The 17,722-nt window shown below is 39.5% G+C and overlaps 1 protein-coding gene across 3 annotated transcripts in view; it reads right to left on the bottom strand.

The window, feature by feature from the left end:
* Positions 1-675: 675 nt before the first annotated feature.
* The window catches only part of OSBPL2 (oxysterol binding protein like 2), a 28,966-nt gene continuing 11,919 nt past the window's right edge, over positions 676-17,722 (bottom strand). For 2 of the 3 annotated variants that reach the window (XM_080354646.1, XM_080354647.1), the window contains 12 exons: positions 14,232-14,379; positions 13,967-14,042; positions 12,518-12,652; positions 11,994-12,091; positions 11,104-11,286; positions 9,961-10,068; positions 8,570-8,659; positions 7,805-7,928; positions 5,843-5,971; positions 5,334-5,457; positions 4,589-4,679; positions 676-3,421 (listed from right to left, as the gene is read on the bottom strand). In XM_080354646.1, coding sequence (XP_080210772.1) covers positions 3,319-3,421; positions 4,589-4,679; positions 5,334-5,457; positions 5,843-5,971; positions 7,805-7,928; positions 8,570-8,659; positions 9,961-10,068; positions 11,104-11,286; positions 11,994-12,091; positions 12,518-12,652; positions 13,967-14,042; positions 14,232-14,379 — 1,409 coding nt within the window. In that variant the 3' untranslated portion in view covers positions 676-3,318. Of the gene's footprint in view, positions 3,422-4,074; positions 4,126-4,588; positions 4,680-5,333; positions 5,458-5,842; positions 5,972-7,804; positions 7,929-8,569; positions 8,660-9,960; positions 10,069-11,103; positions 11,287-11,993; positions 12,092-12,517; positions 12,653-13,966; positions 14,043-14,231; positions 14,380-17,722 lie in introns of those variants that run through there. The other variant, XM_080354648.1, reaches the window with a different exon arrangement.

Raw genomic sequence — 17,722 nt, 5'->3', positions numbered from 1 at the left:
ACACCGAACACCCATTTGTCCCCAACAAACCAGAGCAGCTGCCTCCCCTGAAGGGCAGGGGCAAGATCTTGCGTCTGTTTTCCAAAAAAAAGAAAAAAAGAAAAATTATTTCAGTTACTAAACAGGAATAAACACTGCTAATTAGTCCTGATGGGTTTTTTTCTGGCTAATGTAGGGTACACGCTTCTCAATCAGCAGAATAATTATATAAGCGCCTGATGTCGGAACAAGCTGCTCCCACCTGACACCGCGACATCACCTCAAAGACAAAGGCACACGCAGACAAAGTTAATGTTTCACTCGCATTTTTCGCAACCCCGCTCCAGCTGCCACCCCACACACACAGGAGCCCCCGCAGCCGCGTCCCTGCCCTGTCCCCTCACCCCCCGCCACCTGTCCCCACTCTTGGTGTCCCCCACCATCACCCCAACACATCCCAGGCCCCACACACCGCAAGGAAGCGGCTGCCACGGAACCAAGGCACCCATGGTGGGGAAGAAGCCACAATGGGGGGCTGGGGTGTGCAAAGCTCTGATTTAAATCATTATTTGTCTAAAAAGCGTCAGAATGAAAATAAACCATATAAACCCAGCCGCCCTCTGCCCCACTGACCCCAGCCCCGCAAAGTCTCACTGACAAAAATCTCCTTGTCACCGTCTAGAGGCCCAGAGGGTTTTAAGTATTTATTATAATTTCTTTCTAGATGGTTTCTCTACATAGCTGTATTAACATATACTAACACAGTTCTCTTATATACAGTGTTTAATCAAGTTATAAAAGTGACATTCTTTTAAAAGGTGCAAAGTTATTAATGTTTTGACACGTAAACTACCGAGGTGAGATCTGCATCGAAAATAGAACCGTTTCACTTTCAGAGCCATCGAAAGGCGGCATTAGGAGTCCCTGGCTGGTCAAGCACAGACGTGTCGGCGCTGAGGGAAAAGTGTTTTGTACGTGTTGGCAACGAAGAACAATAAATTCAAAAATAAAAATGGATCAAATATGAAATTTTACTAAAAACTTTACACTAAAGGAAGCGGAGAAGGGGGTAAAGACATAACTAATGAAGCGTTCTGCCAGAAATCTTCCCAGTTCCTTTTTAAATCCCAAGAAGGGTCTATGCTAAAGTTCAGATTAAATGCATTGTTATCATTTTTTTCATGCCTCCACTTAATGAAAAGGGTTTAGGTCTTTGAATTTAAACCATAACTTAGACGAGAGGGATGCTAAGCTGTATACTTCTTATAAACAGAATATTTCTTTAGCAATTTACAGGTTTTCCACTCAGGCAATTTCTGCTTACATCTATTGTTTTAAAACGATACCATTTAGTTTAAGCAAGTTTTAAACTCCCATGAGATGTTAGATTGGCTTAATACATAAATCCTTTCAACCCTCACCCAAAGGGTTCCCTGCACTGCTTGCAGCAGCTTTGGGAAGGGGATTCCAGTGCCCGGGACAGTCACTTAAGTTCAGGGGAGCCTTATAAAATGTATTTTTCGCTGTCCCACATGGACCAGCAACATCTGTTTAAAAGCCAAGTGTCTGTGCACTCAGAACAAATCCAACCCCTTCTCTGCCCCACATTTCCCCGTCCAGCCCAGCCCGCGGGTCCCCAAGACTTCGCGGTCACCCCGCACAACGTGCCGCTCCTGGCAACACGGTCAAGTTGCCACCAGCACGTTTCACATCGGGCCCTTACTTGTCGCCTTCATTTTTTACAGCTTCTCTTTGTTTTTCCAAATGAGGAGGACAACAAAATCTCCTAAAAACGTAAAGTTAATCCAATCATTGGGTGTGTGATTTGATACAAAAATGTTCCTCTGTGAGTACATAATTTTCTTTTGCTTTTTAATCCCGTCAGTGGGAGAGAAGTGCTTCAGGAATCTACTCTTTGGATGAAACCACCGCTGTGTTTGGACAACAGTCAGACCAGTTCTTCCATGAATTCCTCAAATCGCTGGTGCTTAACACCAGCAATTTCTGAATTACTCTAAACAGCAGTGTAGCCACTCTCCATTTTTGCCTGGTTAGTCAATAAAAACTTTCATAAAAGAAGAAGCAACATTAGGATTAGTTTTAATTACTGGACCTAATTTTTCAAGCCTCTCTTCCCCCCTACTCCCATCAAGTATATCACTTGAAGGAAAATTTATGCATCAATTCAGTAACTGATTATTTCCACTATTATGTGGTTTAGATGGTTCAATATGGAACAAAAAAAATATAAATCCCACTTTTTGACAACACGTGCTCACAGAAAACTTGGAATAGGTATAACGCTGCCAAAGCTTTAAATTGATTCAGCTTTTTCACAACATACAAAACAGACATGACCTAAGAATGAAAAACATGCAAACCAAAACTTCCCCAAAATCTGAACCTGTGAGGATTTATATACCAAAGTGCTTCCAAATAAAAGTTTAGTCTAGGAGCGTACACAGTGCCAAAGCTGCCAAAGGTAGTGCAGAAGATTTAAGCCTCCAAGTGGTAGCAAGCAAGATATTTTACATTGTAACCACCTCTACATTCCTACAATTGCTTCCAGAAGCTTCTCATATTTTAAGAACAGCATTTGACTTCAGAAAAAGCACATTTTTAATGCACCCTTCCCTCCTGCTAACGTATGCTCTACGTAATTTTACCACAGGTTTACAGTTTGATGCTCACAGTGTCCAAATGTTGTGAAGACTCTGTAACAGACAACGACGGTTTGAGAAGCTCAGGTTGGGTTTGGGTTCCCCAAGTCTCTGAATTATTGAATTACTGAGAGCGGGGCCGGCAGCTCCGGTCCCCACGTAGTGCTACATTCCGTGGAAGTTCGGCGCTTCACGGGGAGTATCCACAGTACCGGATCCCGTAGGTACCGCATCAGCTTTTCATCCCTGCTCCGAGTTCCAAAAAAACTTCAGATTCTTCGCTATTGTACTAAGTAACAAGGATATTATCTCTATTTATTTTAAGTCAGGTAGTTTTCAAGGATATTATGTGCTCTACCAGATACTGCGTATCTTCCTGACAAAGAAACTAGGGGGAAAAACAATTTAAAAAAAAAAATGAAGAACTAAAGGTCCCTTTGAAAATTAGTGAAAACATGATGATTTCAGGTGCAGCTTTATGGAAAGAATGCAACAGTATTTAAATATTTGGCAATCCAACATTAGTGATAATTAAATCCTTGATTGTTGACTGGTGGAATTTTTGTTAAAATTTACTTAGAAAAGCTGGTTTTTGCTATCAACAAAACCAGAGTAACTGGCTTGGAATGAAATCTAGGAACTAGATGTCCAGATGAGATGAGCGATTGGTTCTGTAACTTCAGTAAATGTCAGGACAGTCTGAGAAATTTCTATCGAAATAGCCACCTGAGTACAGCCAATCTGAAGTCCCAGTGTACGGGTTAGTGCCTTGATGAAACCACCTGGAAATGGAAAGAAACAAAAGAAAAAAGCAAACAGAGTGAATAGTTATTAATAGGGGAAAAAACCCAACTTTGCTTCTTTCACAAAACATTGTATAATAAAAACCACACTGGTATTTCTTACCAGAAAAAAAATTCTTAGGAAATATTCTGAACATGAAAAATAAGGCGTTAAGCTTCCTACATAATTATCACCACCTGAAAAGATCTTTAAAAGAAAAATTGCATGACGTCAAGGAGTATGAAATGGATTTTTAAATTGCTGCCCCATTCCAAATAAAACCAACATTGATACTCTAGATTATACATATTAATTTTTACTTTAAAAGAATGCCAAATCGGTTGCACAATCCCTTCTGTAAACCTGTCCAAAAAGAGAGCAGTTTCATTCCGCGGAGCTGTACTTTGCACAGCTCAGACGCTCGCTCTTTAGCCACGTTGACTGAAAACAAATCTCTGGAAGAGATTTTCAAAAGCACTAACTGGAATTAACCTGTAGCTGTTCCTCCAGGCTTTGGGAAGAGATGGTTTTCTCTTCTGAATTTCATGAGATCACGGGAGCATCCCCGAGTTCCCGCCTGCGAGGAGGCACCTGCAGAACCAGCCTGAGCACATGCTCCGCTGCGCAGCTGAGAAAAGCACCGGCGGGAGCGGGAGCCAAATCACACATTGCCCCGTGATGCATTTTGTGAGTGAGAAGTCACCTGAATATGCAATCAAAAAAGCAATTTCTGAAGTATCTAAGCCAAGAAGTCCTAAGAGTGTGAAAAATAAAAGGCCCTAGAGGGCCACAACGCCTCGTTCAACTGCTGAAAACCAGACAGGAACTGGTTATAGGAGAGATGAGACAATGTTTTATTCATTCTAAAAAAATATGGCCTCTCTAGGTTTTAAAAAACAAAACCAAAAAACCACTATAACCCCAGTAGTTAATTATGGCAGGTTCCAGCACTTATTATTACATCATTTCTCCGGGACAAAGTTATCAGCAATTTTGGCTTCCAGCTACATTATTTAATTGTTGACCCAGCAAATGCTTTAAGTGTCACAACAAATTGTGCTGTCATGCAGGAAATCAAACACACGCTGTCCTGAATAAAACCATTTCAAGCAGCGTATGGAACCATTCCAAACATTAAACAAACATCCAGCTTGCTTCCCCCTTACCGTGTGTGCCACTCCACTTCATCCTTTGCACGCTCCTTGCGAGCGGCTCGTTGTTTCTCTTCTAGTCTCTCTTTTTCTTTACTAGCCACATCTAAAAAACATTTGAAGAGAAGCTGGTTACTTGCAAAATAAAAAATGCAGAACACACACTGCAGAGAAATAAATTATAGCTCATTTAAGCAAAAGAAAGCATTTGCTGTGCACCACCTTGCAGAACAATGAAAATCTCAGGCCACATAGAATTGTCATTTCAGAAAATTTGCTACTACAAACAGAGTCGAAACTGACATTTTGGTGGCTTATCTATCAGAAACACTGCACCAAGACAGCAGGAAAGAATTTAGATTAGGCATAATAGAGTGATTTTTTTTTCACTATTGGGCCGTATGTTTTTTCTGCCAAACGCCAGAGGCGCAGAGCACGTCTGCTGCCCACATGCCTTTCCAGACAAACTCCAGAGCAAGAGAATGTGTCTGCCAGCTCCCCCCAGGTTCACAAACACGCAAATACACCATAACACAGGAACCTGGGATCCGCCTTGGACACGTTTGCTCTCCCAGCCTTTTCTGGGAGAAAACAGACCACCGTACATTGTTCTAAAGCGTGTTCATTAACACGGGATTAAAAGATTTAAGGTTGCTCTGGGAATGAGAAACTGAAGACAATGTTCCTGTATCAACCAATCTCCCCTCAATCATCCCTCTCAAAGCTTACTAACGTGAAAATATTTCCTCCAAACACTCACCCATGTTGCCGTTCTCCATGTTTCTGATATCCGGCCGCAGCCGGCAGTCAGTGGGAGCCAATATTGCTTCCATGCCCTTTTCCAACTCATTGAGACTCACAGCAAAACTGGTGAAATTGTACATCTTCAAAGCAAGTTAAAGAGAACACACATGGGTTATTTTGGAACCAAGTTACCCACACCGAATAGATGTAACAGAACTTCCAAGAGAAGTTACTGAGACAAACCTCCCTCTGGCTGCCCTGTAAGGCTGGTTGGGGTCATGCAAAACTACAGGTTTTGTTGGAGGGGAGGGATGAGGAAAGGCAGAAGGGGATGGAAATTACAGCTTTTTCAATCAGTCTCCACTTCAGAGGATCAAGACAGATTTTCCTCTATACTTATATGGAGAAGAACTGCCAGAGCCTGACAACCAGCACACTAAGGACAGACACAAGGTCTCCCCTGAACGTGACTCACATTCCTGTGGATAAATCACTAGCGATGCACAGACTGATGGAAACAGCTACCTGTGATGAGTTTGGTGGCCGACAGTTTATTCTCCAAAGCAATTTACTGCCTGGTATGAACTGCACCGTGTCTTGAACCTCTGGCATATCATCGGCCTCATCATTTTCAGATTTAATAACATCTTCACTCTGAAACAGAGATAACGTTTGGCAGGGGAACAAAGGCAAACTGGGCAGTTTCATCTAGAGATCCACAGTGACTCTTGAAGAATCTGTTCAAATTTGAGATATTAAACACTCTCCTGTACTTTTGCCTCACCTCTGACATTTGCTTTTCCTTACTCTGTACACTGTTCCTCTCCTTTTTTATTGTAATGCCTTGCTCCTGATAAATCTGAATAGTTCCCCACCACCTGGGTACAACTTCAATGTCTGTTTAAAAATGATTAATAATAGTAAATTAATGTCTTTCAGAAGTCTTTTCCCCAGCTTCCCTGCTATCCCATGCCATAGTTTAAATTCACCTAACACAACTATTACTTCTTCAGGTTAAAATGAGCCAAGACAGTGATTTAAACCAGTTCTCATAACGGCCTGAGAAAGATAAATAGGTCATTCCTGCTTTTGGATATCGTGTCATCATTTGCAAAGTATCTGGATGTGCGATTAAAGAACAGATCTGCCCTTGTTTCAGTTTGATTTCCTATGCTCCATATTCCAATAACTATTATCACTGCCAGTCTTCTCACTGTGAAGACTGTGGACTTAAGTGTATAAATACAGTGGTTTTCCTTCCAAGTTTCTTTGTTACCAGATGCGCTGTTATAATGAATATATAAAATGAAATGCAGTATTCTCCTAGAGGCCACTCTCAGAATCTGAGCGAATCCGGCTGTTGTGGCACACAGACACACTGTGGAATTTCAGAGGATTTCACCATGAGAAACCATTTAAAACCACAACAACCAGAAGGGAAGTTTGAGGCAATAACATCCTAGAGTGACAGTATCTTCACTCCCACCCCCTTCCTATTTTCTTTCCGCCCCCTCTGACACGGCCCATTGACTTTATTCAGAAATACTCTATTAAGTTAAAACAGGGCCTGTTTTATACACTAGAAAACAGCTCCATATGGTTGAGAGTCTAATTTCAATCACTTGGTTTGAGTATTCATTATTTAAAAAGACTCTTTTAGGCTACTTTCCATGTCAACATCTGGTTTACTGTTAGTTCCCCATCTAAATATAGATTCAACAGGAAGGAAGGAAAGAAAGAGTTGATTTTCATAAGTTGAACAGAACCTTATTATTTAAAAAAAAAGTCAAAATATAAGCCTGCACCGTGACAGAATCCAGAGCCAAAAGTAGAGCTTGTTCTTGCTCTGGATTCTTCTGATGTTAATACTTTTTATTTAAAAGTTTGAACTTCTTAAGAGTGATTAGCTTCTGTTTAACTTATTTTCATTTTCAAAGAGCAATCAGGGTCTGCAAGACCCTGTTGACCTCAGGAAACTCAGGAGCCCTCTGCTGCATCATGCAACATTCTGCATTTTCCATGTGAGACTGAGGCTTTGGTGGTAACGTACCTGACAACACTTTGCATGGGATGAAAAAAACCCTGCATGATTTCAAACCCCTTTGTTTAGGCCGTCTACATCAAATTCTGAAGGCTGCATCAGCAAAAAGCAAAACTGACTTAAAAAAAAAATATGTTTTGTTTTGTTTTAATGTCCAAATTCTAGTATTTTTACAGCTGGAGTTGGCAGCAAAGCCACTTTTCTCATTCAAAGACTGGACAACATCAGCTTGGGGGTTGATATTTTATGACTTCTCTTTGACAAGCCTGTAGCAAACACCGTTCCTATGAGCTCTCTCCAATACCAGCAGCATCTGACCCTCACCAAAAGATACACTGTTTTAACCCTCCATTCACCACCACCTGACCATTTACGCAAAGAAGATCTTTTCCTTTTATTTCTTGTATTTCAGTATCTTTTTCTCCCTACAGAATCCTTAACCTTACCGGCTTCAATTTCTTCTGCTCACCACCTCTCTTTTCATTCTTTTTGTAAGTCTCGTACGTAGTGGGATCGGTGCACCACAAACATTCCGTCCACTTGCCATAGATCACGCACAGCTTCTTTCTGCTGCGGAGAAAGCAAAGGAGAATTAGAAGGCTAAGAAGCAAAAGTTAAGTCAAGTCATGCAGATTCTGATCTATATTAAACACCTGTCTTCCTACTTCATTGTTTAATATTTTATTTTTCTTTGCAGATTTCTTAGAAGCCAGATACTTGATAATGCAAATAAAAGGCTTCAGCTTATTCCATTCTTTCTGACATTTGGTCCTGCACAACACATCCTCATGACTTAGCCATGTGCTTTTGCCACTGTTAGAATGAATGTGGGTACAATAAAGCCAATAGTTTTCAATACAGAGACTCAGAATCACGAAACAGATTTGGGTTTGATTAAAAATTTCTAATTACCATATTTTCATTATTTTAAACTGAAGACCACAATGGTGATCGTACAACAGTGAAATCAGTTGCCAACACTCTGCATTTTCCCCGGATATCTTTATTTCCAAAGACTGGAGAGTTTTTTTAATAGCGCTCAAAATGATCATCCTAGAATCACGGGGTTTAATATTGACACAGAGAACAGAGATGGGTTGCAATCTGCATTTCTAGCAACTTCACAGTCACATCAGTTGTGGTCACTACACCAGCAAAAGAAGAGTCACAGTGCTCGGAAACAGAGATGCCAAGAGGCTTTTATCACTTACTTCTTGTCCTGAATGTAGCCCTCTACTCGGTGAAGCTCCTTCCCAAACAGGCCACACGGTTTAAAATTAAGGACACATTTATCTCCAGTACTGTAAAGGAAATAAATACATCCGTAAAGAAGTAAGACCCTAAATACATTAGTAATTTGACTTTTTTTTTTAAACCTTATTTAGCTTTTTGCATAGAGTTACAGCTAGCTGGGGGGTAGTTAGTTATATCATTATTTAACTATGGTTTATTATCTGACCAAGGCATTAAAAAAGACATACAAATTTCAAAGTTCCACAAAGAGGACAAAAAAGAAATCAATGTGTGCATGAAGACGTGAGCCTGTGAAAGCCAACTGGAAATATGACCAATACTTCCAAGTTTCACGTAAACCTAAAATTTATCAAGAGAACTAGGAACCGCATATGATTTAACCCACACTATTAACACACTGCATTTCAGATTAGTATCTATTTACAGCTAATTGTGATGAAAAATAACTTTTACAAATGACCTACACAGGAAAACCTAGTTAAGTGCATTCAAAAGTTACACCTGAATTGCTAGTAAAAATCCCGACCTAAACATTTTACAGACATAAAGCAGCGTTATATTTCATCACCTTCCTTGCATTGAGACGTACACACATATAAATAATCTCTCCCGGTGAGGTATGAGGCCAAGTTTCTTCATCAAGCACATAGAGACCATCCTGGGTCTTTTGTGCAAATACAGGAGGCGGGACTGTAGATTTTATGCTACAAGAAGTATCAAAACTTCTAATTTTGAGAAGTATGAGAAGTATGAAAACAGCAGCCCTGCTGGATTAAAACTCCTATTTATTGGCAGAAAAATACATACAGAAGTAATAGAGTTTTCACAAAATTCTCTCCCTCATCATTACAGGAGACAATTTATTTTATATGAGGTAAAAAGCTTTTATATAGGCAGTTGGCAGAGCTGTTGACATGTTCACATTATCCTCCTCTGCAATCATGTTTCTGTGCTGTACCCTTAACTTAAGATGTGCTCTATTATCGAAACTCAAAAGAGTGCCAAATCACTACCAACACCAAGGAGGTTCCCTGCAAGCCTCCAACAGTTATTCTGTTTAATGGTTCTGTTCTCTATTAATAGTGTTGAATTTGAATAGGTCGCTCACAAATGTAAAATCTTTGTATCCCATATGCCATCTGGCCTGTGCCTTTTCATTAATATTATTATTACATGAAGCCCGGTCATTTGCATTTGTCAGGAAAGAAGAAGAAAAAAAATACAATACTTTGGACTTAGAAACACGAGCTCTCTGTATGTCTGACAAAAATCCAACTATCTGCTTTGGATCACAGTGCCCATGTACCAGCCCCTCCAAGTCAGCTCTCAGTTCCATCACGAGCATTACCTGTGATTTACAATTTCTACCGTTCCGTATTGTTCTAACCACAGTTTACCAATAATTACATTATGTACACAGCAGGTTGGATTTGTCCATGTGTAGGCTTCGTTATGTCTGTAAAGGAAACAGAGAAATAAATCATTTTCTTGAGTTTGGGATGGAATGCAAGCCTGTTTTCAGTTCTGACCATGGCAGGGCAAAATATTTAGCAGTGAACTTCAAAACAGAAAAGAAACAGACTTTCCTTTAGCAGCCAACAATGTGTTGTATCTACACATTGGTGCAAGTTAATAAAGTGATACCGCTTTATTCTTCTTGCTTCTCACAGAGCTGAGATATTAAGTTATACAGATGCTGTGCTTTTGATTACAAATTCCAGCCCAATATAAACAGCAGTCCCAGGAATTCTTTTTTTCATCTGAAGTTGTATGTAATAAAACATAACACAAAAGCACCAGACAAACACCTCATAGTGTCTTCAACTCCTGCAGCCTCACTGCAACCTTCTTCCCAAAGCTCTTTGTGGTAAACCTCTAGATAGTCTAGAGAGTATTTTTTGGTGATAAAAAAAGCACTGAACCTCAGTATTTGAGGTTAGTCACTACCAGTGCTGACAAAGGTTTGATCTGAAGTCGCTCCTCCTCAAAGCTTGGTCAGGTTAAACCACTAAAACAATTTTTCATTTTACAAACACCAGGAGGTAAAAGCTTTTGAACCTGAGGAGCGTGTGACAAGTCAAACTGCTTCAGTGGTTTCTACAAATACACCACAAGTTTCCACATTGCTCTATGGGGCTTGTTGCAGTGTCACTGAGGGCAATTTGGGGTGTGCACGTGGTTTTGAGGTTTTTTCGGTTGGTTGGTCGATGAAGACCAATGGGACATGATAGCACTGTATTCAATCTTCATAAACATGACATTTAAAAATCCAATTTATTACTCAATTCCATCCTTTTCCCAAAGATTTGCTGAGAAAACAGCCCTGCAATTAAGCAGTGAAAATTAACTTGTACACAAACTCTTACAACTTCTTCAGCAAGAGGTTTTTAGATAATCGCCTATGAAGAGCCGATAGGGTGATAATCATCTTTTTATCCAAGTAAATGTTAAGGAGATCAACATAAAAAACATATTTACTTCTCATACTCACTTCAGAAGCTCCAAAGTAATTGTTCCCCGAGGCTCCGCTTCTATACTCTTTCCCCAGAATTTTAGTTTGGGATAGATTGATCCGTGAAAAATAAAGTCCTTATTGAGGCCTTCAGAATAAAATGCACTAATAGGTGGGTGGTGGCTGACTTGTTCAGATATAAACCTAAATCCTAAATCCTCCCTAGCAACAACAAAAAAAGAGCATTAAACAGTGAATACTGGTTTTAAAATATTACAAGAGAAAAGAGTTACTTGATACTTTAAAAAAGTTTGAAGGATCTTTAGATTAAACTGAAGATAAGACTTTTCCTTTTTAGTCCCATGACACGTTTTCAATTAATGGAATGAAATAAATTTTACTCTGAACCCCTTCCCTTCATACCCAAAACCAACGCACCTTCCAACACCTCCATGACCTTCCACCCAGAAAGGCATTTGTCTCTGAAATAACTCTTTAAAATACTGAAACTCTTTGGGCAGCAAAGGTCTGACTGAAAACTCTCTTCTCCATTGCATATGTATCACCCATTTACTTGAGCAAGCTGGAAGTCCTTCTGACTAACTCCTCCATCTGAGAGGACCAGCAAAACACTCTTTAAATTAATAGTCTCTGGTCAGGAAATGTCTTTGTTGGGAGAACACAGACCATTTTGTTTTCTCTGCATAATTCAAAGAATACTCTGCCTAAACCCAGAAATAAAATTAATAGAGCTTATAACAACTGCTCAAAGATTGAGATATTTTGGGGAAAATAATTTTAGCTATACTCAGAAATATATTTTGGTAGATTTTGATTTATTTCACTGAAAAAAATAACCAAACCAGCATGAGAGCCTGCTAACTCAAGAACACAAATAGCCCCAGCTCCCAATTTAAAGTAATTATTACCTGGTTAATTCATAGGTTTCTCCTAACAGCGGGTTAAATGGCTTGCCAGTTCTCTCCCACTGAGAAGCTACAGCAGAAACTGCAAAAGCAGCTACAGCCTATAAGCAGATTAAGAACAGATTGTTATGAGAACAGTACATTAAAACTCTAAGTTTAATATATTTGTTGCACATTACAGTATTCCAAAATGAAAGCAGTATACATTGCTTAAGCCCAAACCATTCGTAAGCCATATGATAAGTGATATATAAGTGAGGAAATGTAAGCACTTAGGAGTTTAGTTTCCAAAAGGAATCCTCTTCCACAGTCAATTCTGTCAGGTTAGACTCTGCCCCATGCTTCTCCCCCTTCCTCTAGAAGGACAGGCTTTTTTTTCTACTTTTCCCCTATTTTGACAGACAAATATGGGCGATCTAATAGTCCCAGAGAAATACACACGCTCAAGTGAGAAACTGTCTTAAAATGAAAGATTTTGGGAGAGGAAAGACTTCTGAACCAAGCAGAAGGTGGGAATGGTTACTTACTTGCATTCTTTCCAGGGGGTCCGCATGACTACAAGCCTTATTAATGAGGTATATATGTTCCATATATTCTGTTATCCGTTGAAGGAAACTCAATGGCTCATTGAAGACAATAGGCATCGTAATCTTGGACAGCTCCTGGGTAACAAAAGGATAAGACATTTCTCAGACACACCACCAAGGTAACAACTGACAGGAAGATGATTTTGGAAAATAAGCTGTGTGTTAGTTTACTTGTAGCATTCTTCAAAAACATTTGGCAAGTCTATAGCAGACCTGCAAATGCTACAGGTGAAAGGGGCTGGAAGGGCTGCAGAACCCAACCAGCAATCTGAAGAAATAAACAACTTCAAAAATGGAACCAGCCAAGCTAGTAAATTCCAGAAAAATGTGACCTTCTATTCTTCGGTCTACATGAATCACAAGACATTAAAACTTCTACAGATAGCAGCAAGAACGTGCCAACCACTTCATTACCGATATTTTGGTACCACGCATTCTTTTGAAATCCTCACATATCTATTTGCATAAAATGTAACTATTTTACTGCAGTAACCACAAATTATTTTTTAAAAGGAGCGGTTACATAAAGAATAGGATTTGAATTGCTCTAACAAATTTTAGTGGCTTTATTTAAGCAAGCTGTTATTTGCGTCAGAATGTTTCTCATTTTGCATGTGGATACAAGACAGACAAAGTTCACGCAAAGACTTCCAATTCCTCAGGACTCCTGCAATATCCACGCAAATCTGGCTGCTTAATTAAAAAGCTGCACTCATGACTGAGCACTAAAGCATCATTTGAGTGCTTACAACTTAGTGGAGGGGAGAATGCCACCAAATTAAGCAATGCAACTTCTTCCTCACATTGTCCAGTAGAGGAAAAAAAGTTACCCCTAACTTCTTGAGTTCAAGAATAAATCTTGTGACCCAATTACATCACACAATTAATATTCCAAGCCCACACTGGGCTCTCTAAGAAACTCTAACAGATCCCAGACTCTTCTATCCCTTTGATCAGATGAAAGCATTAGCATTTTTTGGGCACAAACTGCTTTAATTATGGGGGCAGCAAAACCCCAAAATAAAAATTTTAAATATATTAAAAAAGCCCTAAATCCCACTTTACTAAGTAAAGAATAAAAAAGCAGAGGAGCATTGTGTGAATCAAACCATAGTTTACCGTGTTTTTAATGGCTTTAGTCTATTTCTTATAGGACAGCATTAGAAAAGCCAATCCACATGCTCCAACAGCTAGAGCAAGTAAGGAAATAGTACTGTTAGAAAATAGATGTTGAGATTCAAAGAGCTGCAGTTTCAGATTATGTCCCCTACAGAAAAAAAAAAGCAAAACGCACCAGATTTTATTCTGTGTTGTAAATTTTAAGTAATAAAATTAACCAGCTGAAGTTCGGAGACCTGACATCAGCTTCTTTCATCCAAGCCAACTTACCAGTCCAATGCATTTTTTCAATATGCTCCACACACTAAAATCACTTCTGGAAAACATCGGGGCAGGTAATGATGTCCTGCAACGGGAAAAAAACAACTGTAGTTATCAGTGCCTTAAACAACAAGACATTTTCATCGGTAGGTACTGAAGCATTTATTAAGGAAGCAAAACATTGACGTAGAGTTGACATAGGAAGCAGTGCCCCAAAAGGTAACGGGCCGGCACGTACTCACTGCTCATTTATTATGTAGTATTATGTGTTTACCTGTGTCTCTCAATTCCATTTTCTTGAATCTCTGTCTCTCCATTGTGCTTTCCGGTCCTATTGCTTTGGTGTGGATCTAGATCGAGCATTTCTGCAACTTTATGATTTGCTTCTGAAAAGTCTCCTGAAGAATTGTCGGAATCAAAGCCTGTAGCAAAACCACAAGGCAACAGTTTTGTTGGGAACCTTATTATGCCACAGAGTGCCACTCACACGCAGTAACTCACAGCATAAGTACACTTATAGCAGATTATTTTATTTTAAAGAATATCAGAGTGAAAACCCTTTATTAAGTGATCTAATTTCCAAGAGTATTTAGAGTCAAGTATTGCACTAGAATCAGGCATTCTCAACTGATTTTTCACACAGCTGAATATAAAACCAATTCAGAATCTTACAAGTTCTTCAGTAGCTGCTAACCAGATTGGTTGTATTGTCTCTTCTTCAGAGCTGCAGTGTGATCACAGTAATTTTGGTCAGTTATATAGTTTTTCTCAAAAGATCCTAAGAAAATTTAGCTTAGCTGATTTACACTGCTAAAAGGCAAGGAGAAAAATAAATAAATAAAATATAAATAAAATAAAATAGCCATTTCACAATCCAGCAGCAAACATCTCCAATAGGGCGCTCCTACTTCAGTAGAGCAATTCATGCCAGGCATACATTCAAAACAAAAAGCCGCATTTCTTTCAGGGATGAAGACCATGGCAATGACATTCAAAACCACACAAGGAAGTTCCACCAGTGTGATCTTATTTGGTAAACAGCAGGTGTCATGGGTGACGTCATGTATTAAACTGTCTCCTACATTCTGATGTCACAAGCATGTAATTATACAGCAATGACCACACCTTAGCAGTCTTAGTACTTAATTGGAAAGTATGATAGTTATTTATATATTATATAATATATATTATATATATTATATATATATTCAGGTCATTAAGACCACCCTGGAACACCTGTCTTAAAAAAATAACAAACCAAACACAAACACATGCCTATCTTTAGTCAACCCACAAAAAATATGTCTATATAATTTTAAAATGGTACTTCTAACCACATATTAGGTTTTTTTGGAACTTGTTACGGTACAAAGAGAGGGAAAAGACAAGTACTGTAGGGCATAACAAAATAACTCATTATAATAGTTTGATGAAGGTTTTGGGTACGTGTGCCCTCACCCGGAAAGCGGATCAAGCACACACAACGTTACGAACAGCATCACATTTAACAGGCATTTCAATGAAATAACCACATCTAAATGTAAAAGTAAAGCTTCATAACAGGCATAGTCAACTGGTTTTCAGGGGAATAGTTATGAAAATTGTTACTGGAATTACAGTCTTTACATTGTACCTGAAACCATGCAAATCCTATCAAAAGTCCATTGTTTTTATTCACACTAATCTTTCCATTTCTCCACAATTCAGAATTGTTTTCCTCTGTTCCTGTACAGCACGAAGGGAATTCAGATTCAGGTGTATGTATTATTTATGGAAAACAATACAGAGCTGGCAAGTAAATAAATGCCAATTCAAACAAGTGTCTTGCTTACAAACAACAAAAATTAAAGCCCTGCTCCAGAAAGATGCAATATGTGCAAAGTGTAAAGTCTGCTTTATTAGAGTACATCTCCATCTAATTACTTAAAAAAACAAACCAAACAAAACCCAAACCACTAGGTACACAGCTAGGTAACCACTAGGCTTTCAACTACTCTTTCAACCTTAAGTATCAGCTCTCTTGTTGACTATAAGCCCATTGAGAAAGTTTTAAAAGCTGTTTCTCAAGGAAGATCTAAGTATTACAGTTCTGTGAAGAACTATCCAGAGAAGTACCAATCCAGCACAAAAAGAGTTTTACTGAAATATTGGTTGGTTGTTTTTCTAAGTTAGAAAAAGTCTCTTTCCAGCGGCCATTAAAGCCTTGAACTTCAAAACAGAGTAGATAAGTTCTACCTACAGGACAGTTTTTATATAGTGAAGAGCCACTGGGAGTGAGGACAAAAATGGGGATTTAAAAGGGGGACAGGGGACCACACACACAGAAATTAAACGTCAAAAAATAGCTTAATCGAAATCCCAACTTATGTGTGCCAGAATAAAACAAAAGCTTTTAAGACGTCTTACATTTCCCAAGTCAAATTCTTAAATTGGGTGCCAACATTAACCTATTTCAAGAGCTTAAAGAAAAGTGACTTGCCAGTAACTCTAGTTTTCTTGGCCTTCTTCTTCCACATCCTGCAAATGGAACAAGTCCCCTCAGCCTACGCTGCTCATCCACCTGCGAGGGAGCAGAGCCTGTCCCGAGTGATACAGCTCCACACGTGCCGACTGCCCCTCGCGTAGTCACCAGCTTCCTTAATACTAATTAAGCCTCGTCACTCTAGACAGAAAGGGAATTAAAGTAGCATAGTACTGAGAACCTTCAGGCCGAAGGAACAGGGATAAATATGCTGGAGGTGTAGGCAGCACGTGAAGTGAGAGGGATTTTTTTCTTTGTCAGAAGTTGCCATTCTCCACTTTTCAAGACGATCCATCGTCACAACACAGGGCTGTTTCACGCCGCTCCCACAGGCAGGCTGGTCTGTCGCAAGACCTGCAATACTTCAACATTACGGCAGAATCCACTGACGCAGTTTGATCCAGACATTATGAAAATTCATAAGTTTGGCAGCAGATCCATCACTTCCTCCTCTCCAAGTGAAAACCGGTTTTCAGTGAACACCAGCCAAGCAATAGGAAACAAAAGGGCCATAACCTCACAAATACACCAGGTCAGATTAACTTCAGAATAGGAAAGTTCCATGGAAATGCAGATTAATATTTAAAAATGAAAAACTAAACTATTCATGTTTGTCAAGAAGAAATTACCCTGGTAACTTGCCAAACATTTTCCTGTTCTGTGGCAAAGCCTTTCACAAAACACTTTGGCAAACAGATATCTGGCAGAATTCATGAAGGATACAGCTCTGATAGAGCAGGAACTGATAGCACATGGTCTTTAATTAAAATCTGCTATTAGATTAAGAAACCCAAGGTGACATAGGCTAGAGGCAAGTGAGAAAAGCTATATGCTCCCCATCTCACACAGAATTTCAAAGAATCTGAAATTCAAAGGATTGACCACTTTATCTGATGCAGTCTCAGACAAAACTACCTCCTATATTTGAGAAAAAGCAGCTGCTGTGCTGTCAAGAATTCACTGAGACCACAGGTATCATCCCCAAGGGGAACACTCAGTCATGAAGCGTCCAACTCATCGGCAATGCTAACAACTTCTGAATGCAAAGGAACTTCTCTCCGTGGAAACCCTGTACCTGTCACTGCTGTGATTCATCACCTGCGTAACTTGGCCTGTCCTGGACATTTGCAGGTGTGATCATCACCCAGTCAGGGTCAAACCATCTGCAAGGAGGATGATTCCCAACCACACAATTCCATCACGTGAGCAGGTCTTTCGGATGTCACAGGCATGGTGTCAGAAGC

Source organism: Nesoenas mayeri (genome assembly GCF_963082525.1).
Source record: "Nesoenas mayeri genome assembly, chromosome: 16".
Taxonomy (NCBI): Eukaryota; Metazoa; Chordata; class Aves; order Columbiformes; family Columbidae; genus Nesoenas; species Nesoenas mayeri.
The sequence above is the reverse complement of the archived record's forward strand: the minus strand, read 5'-3'. Positions and strand labels throughout refer to the sequence as shown.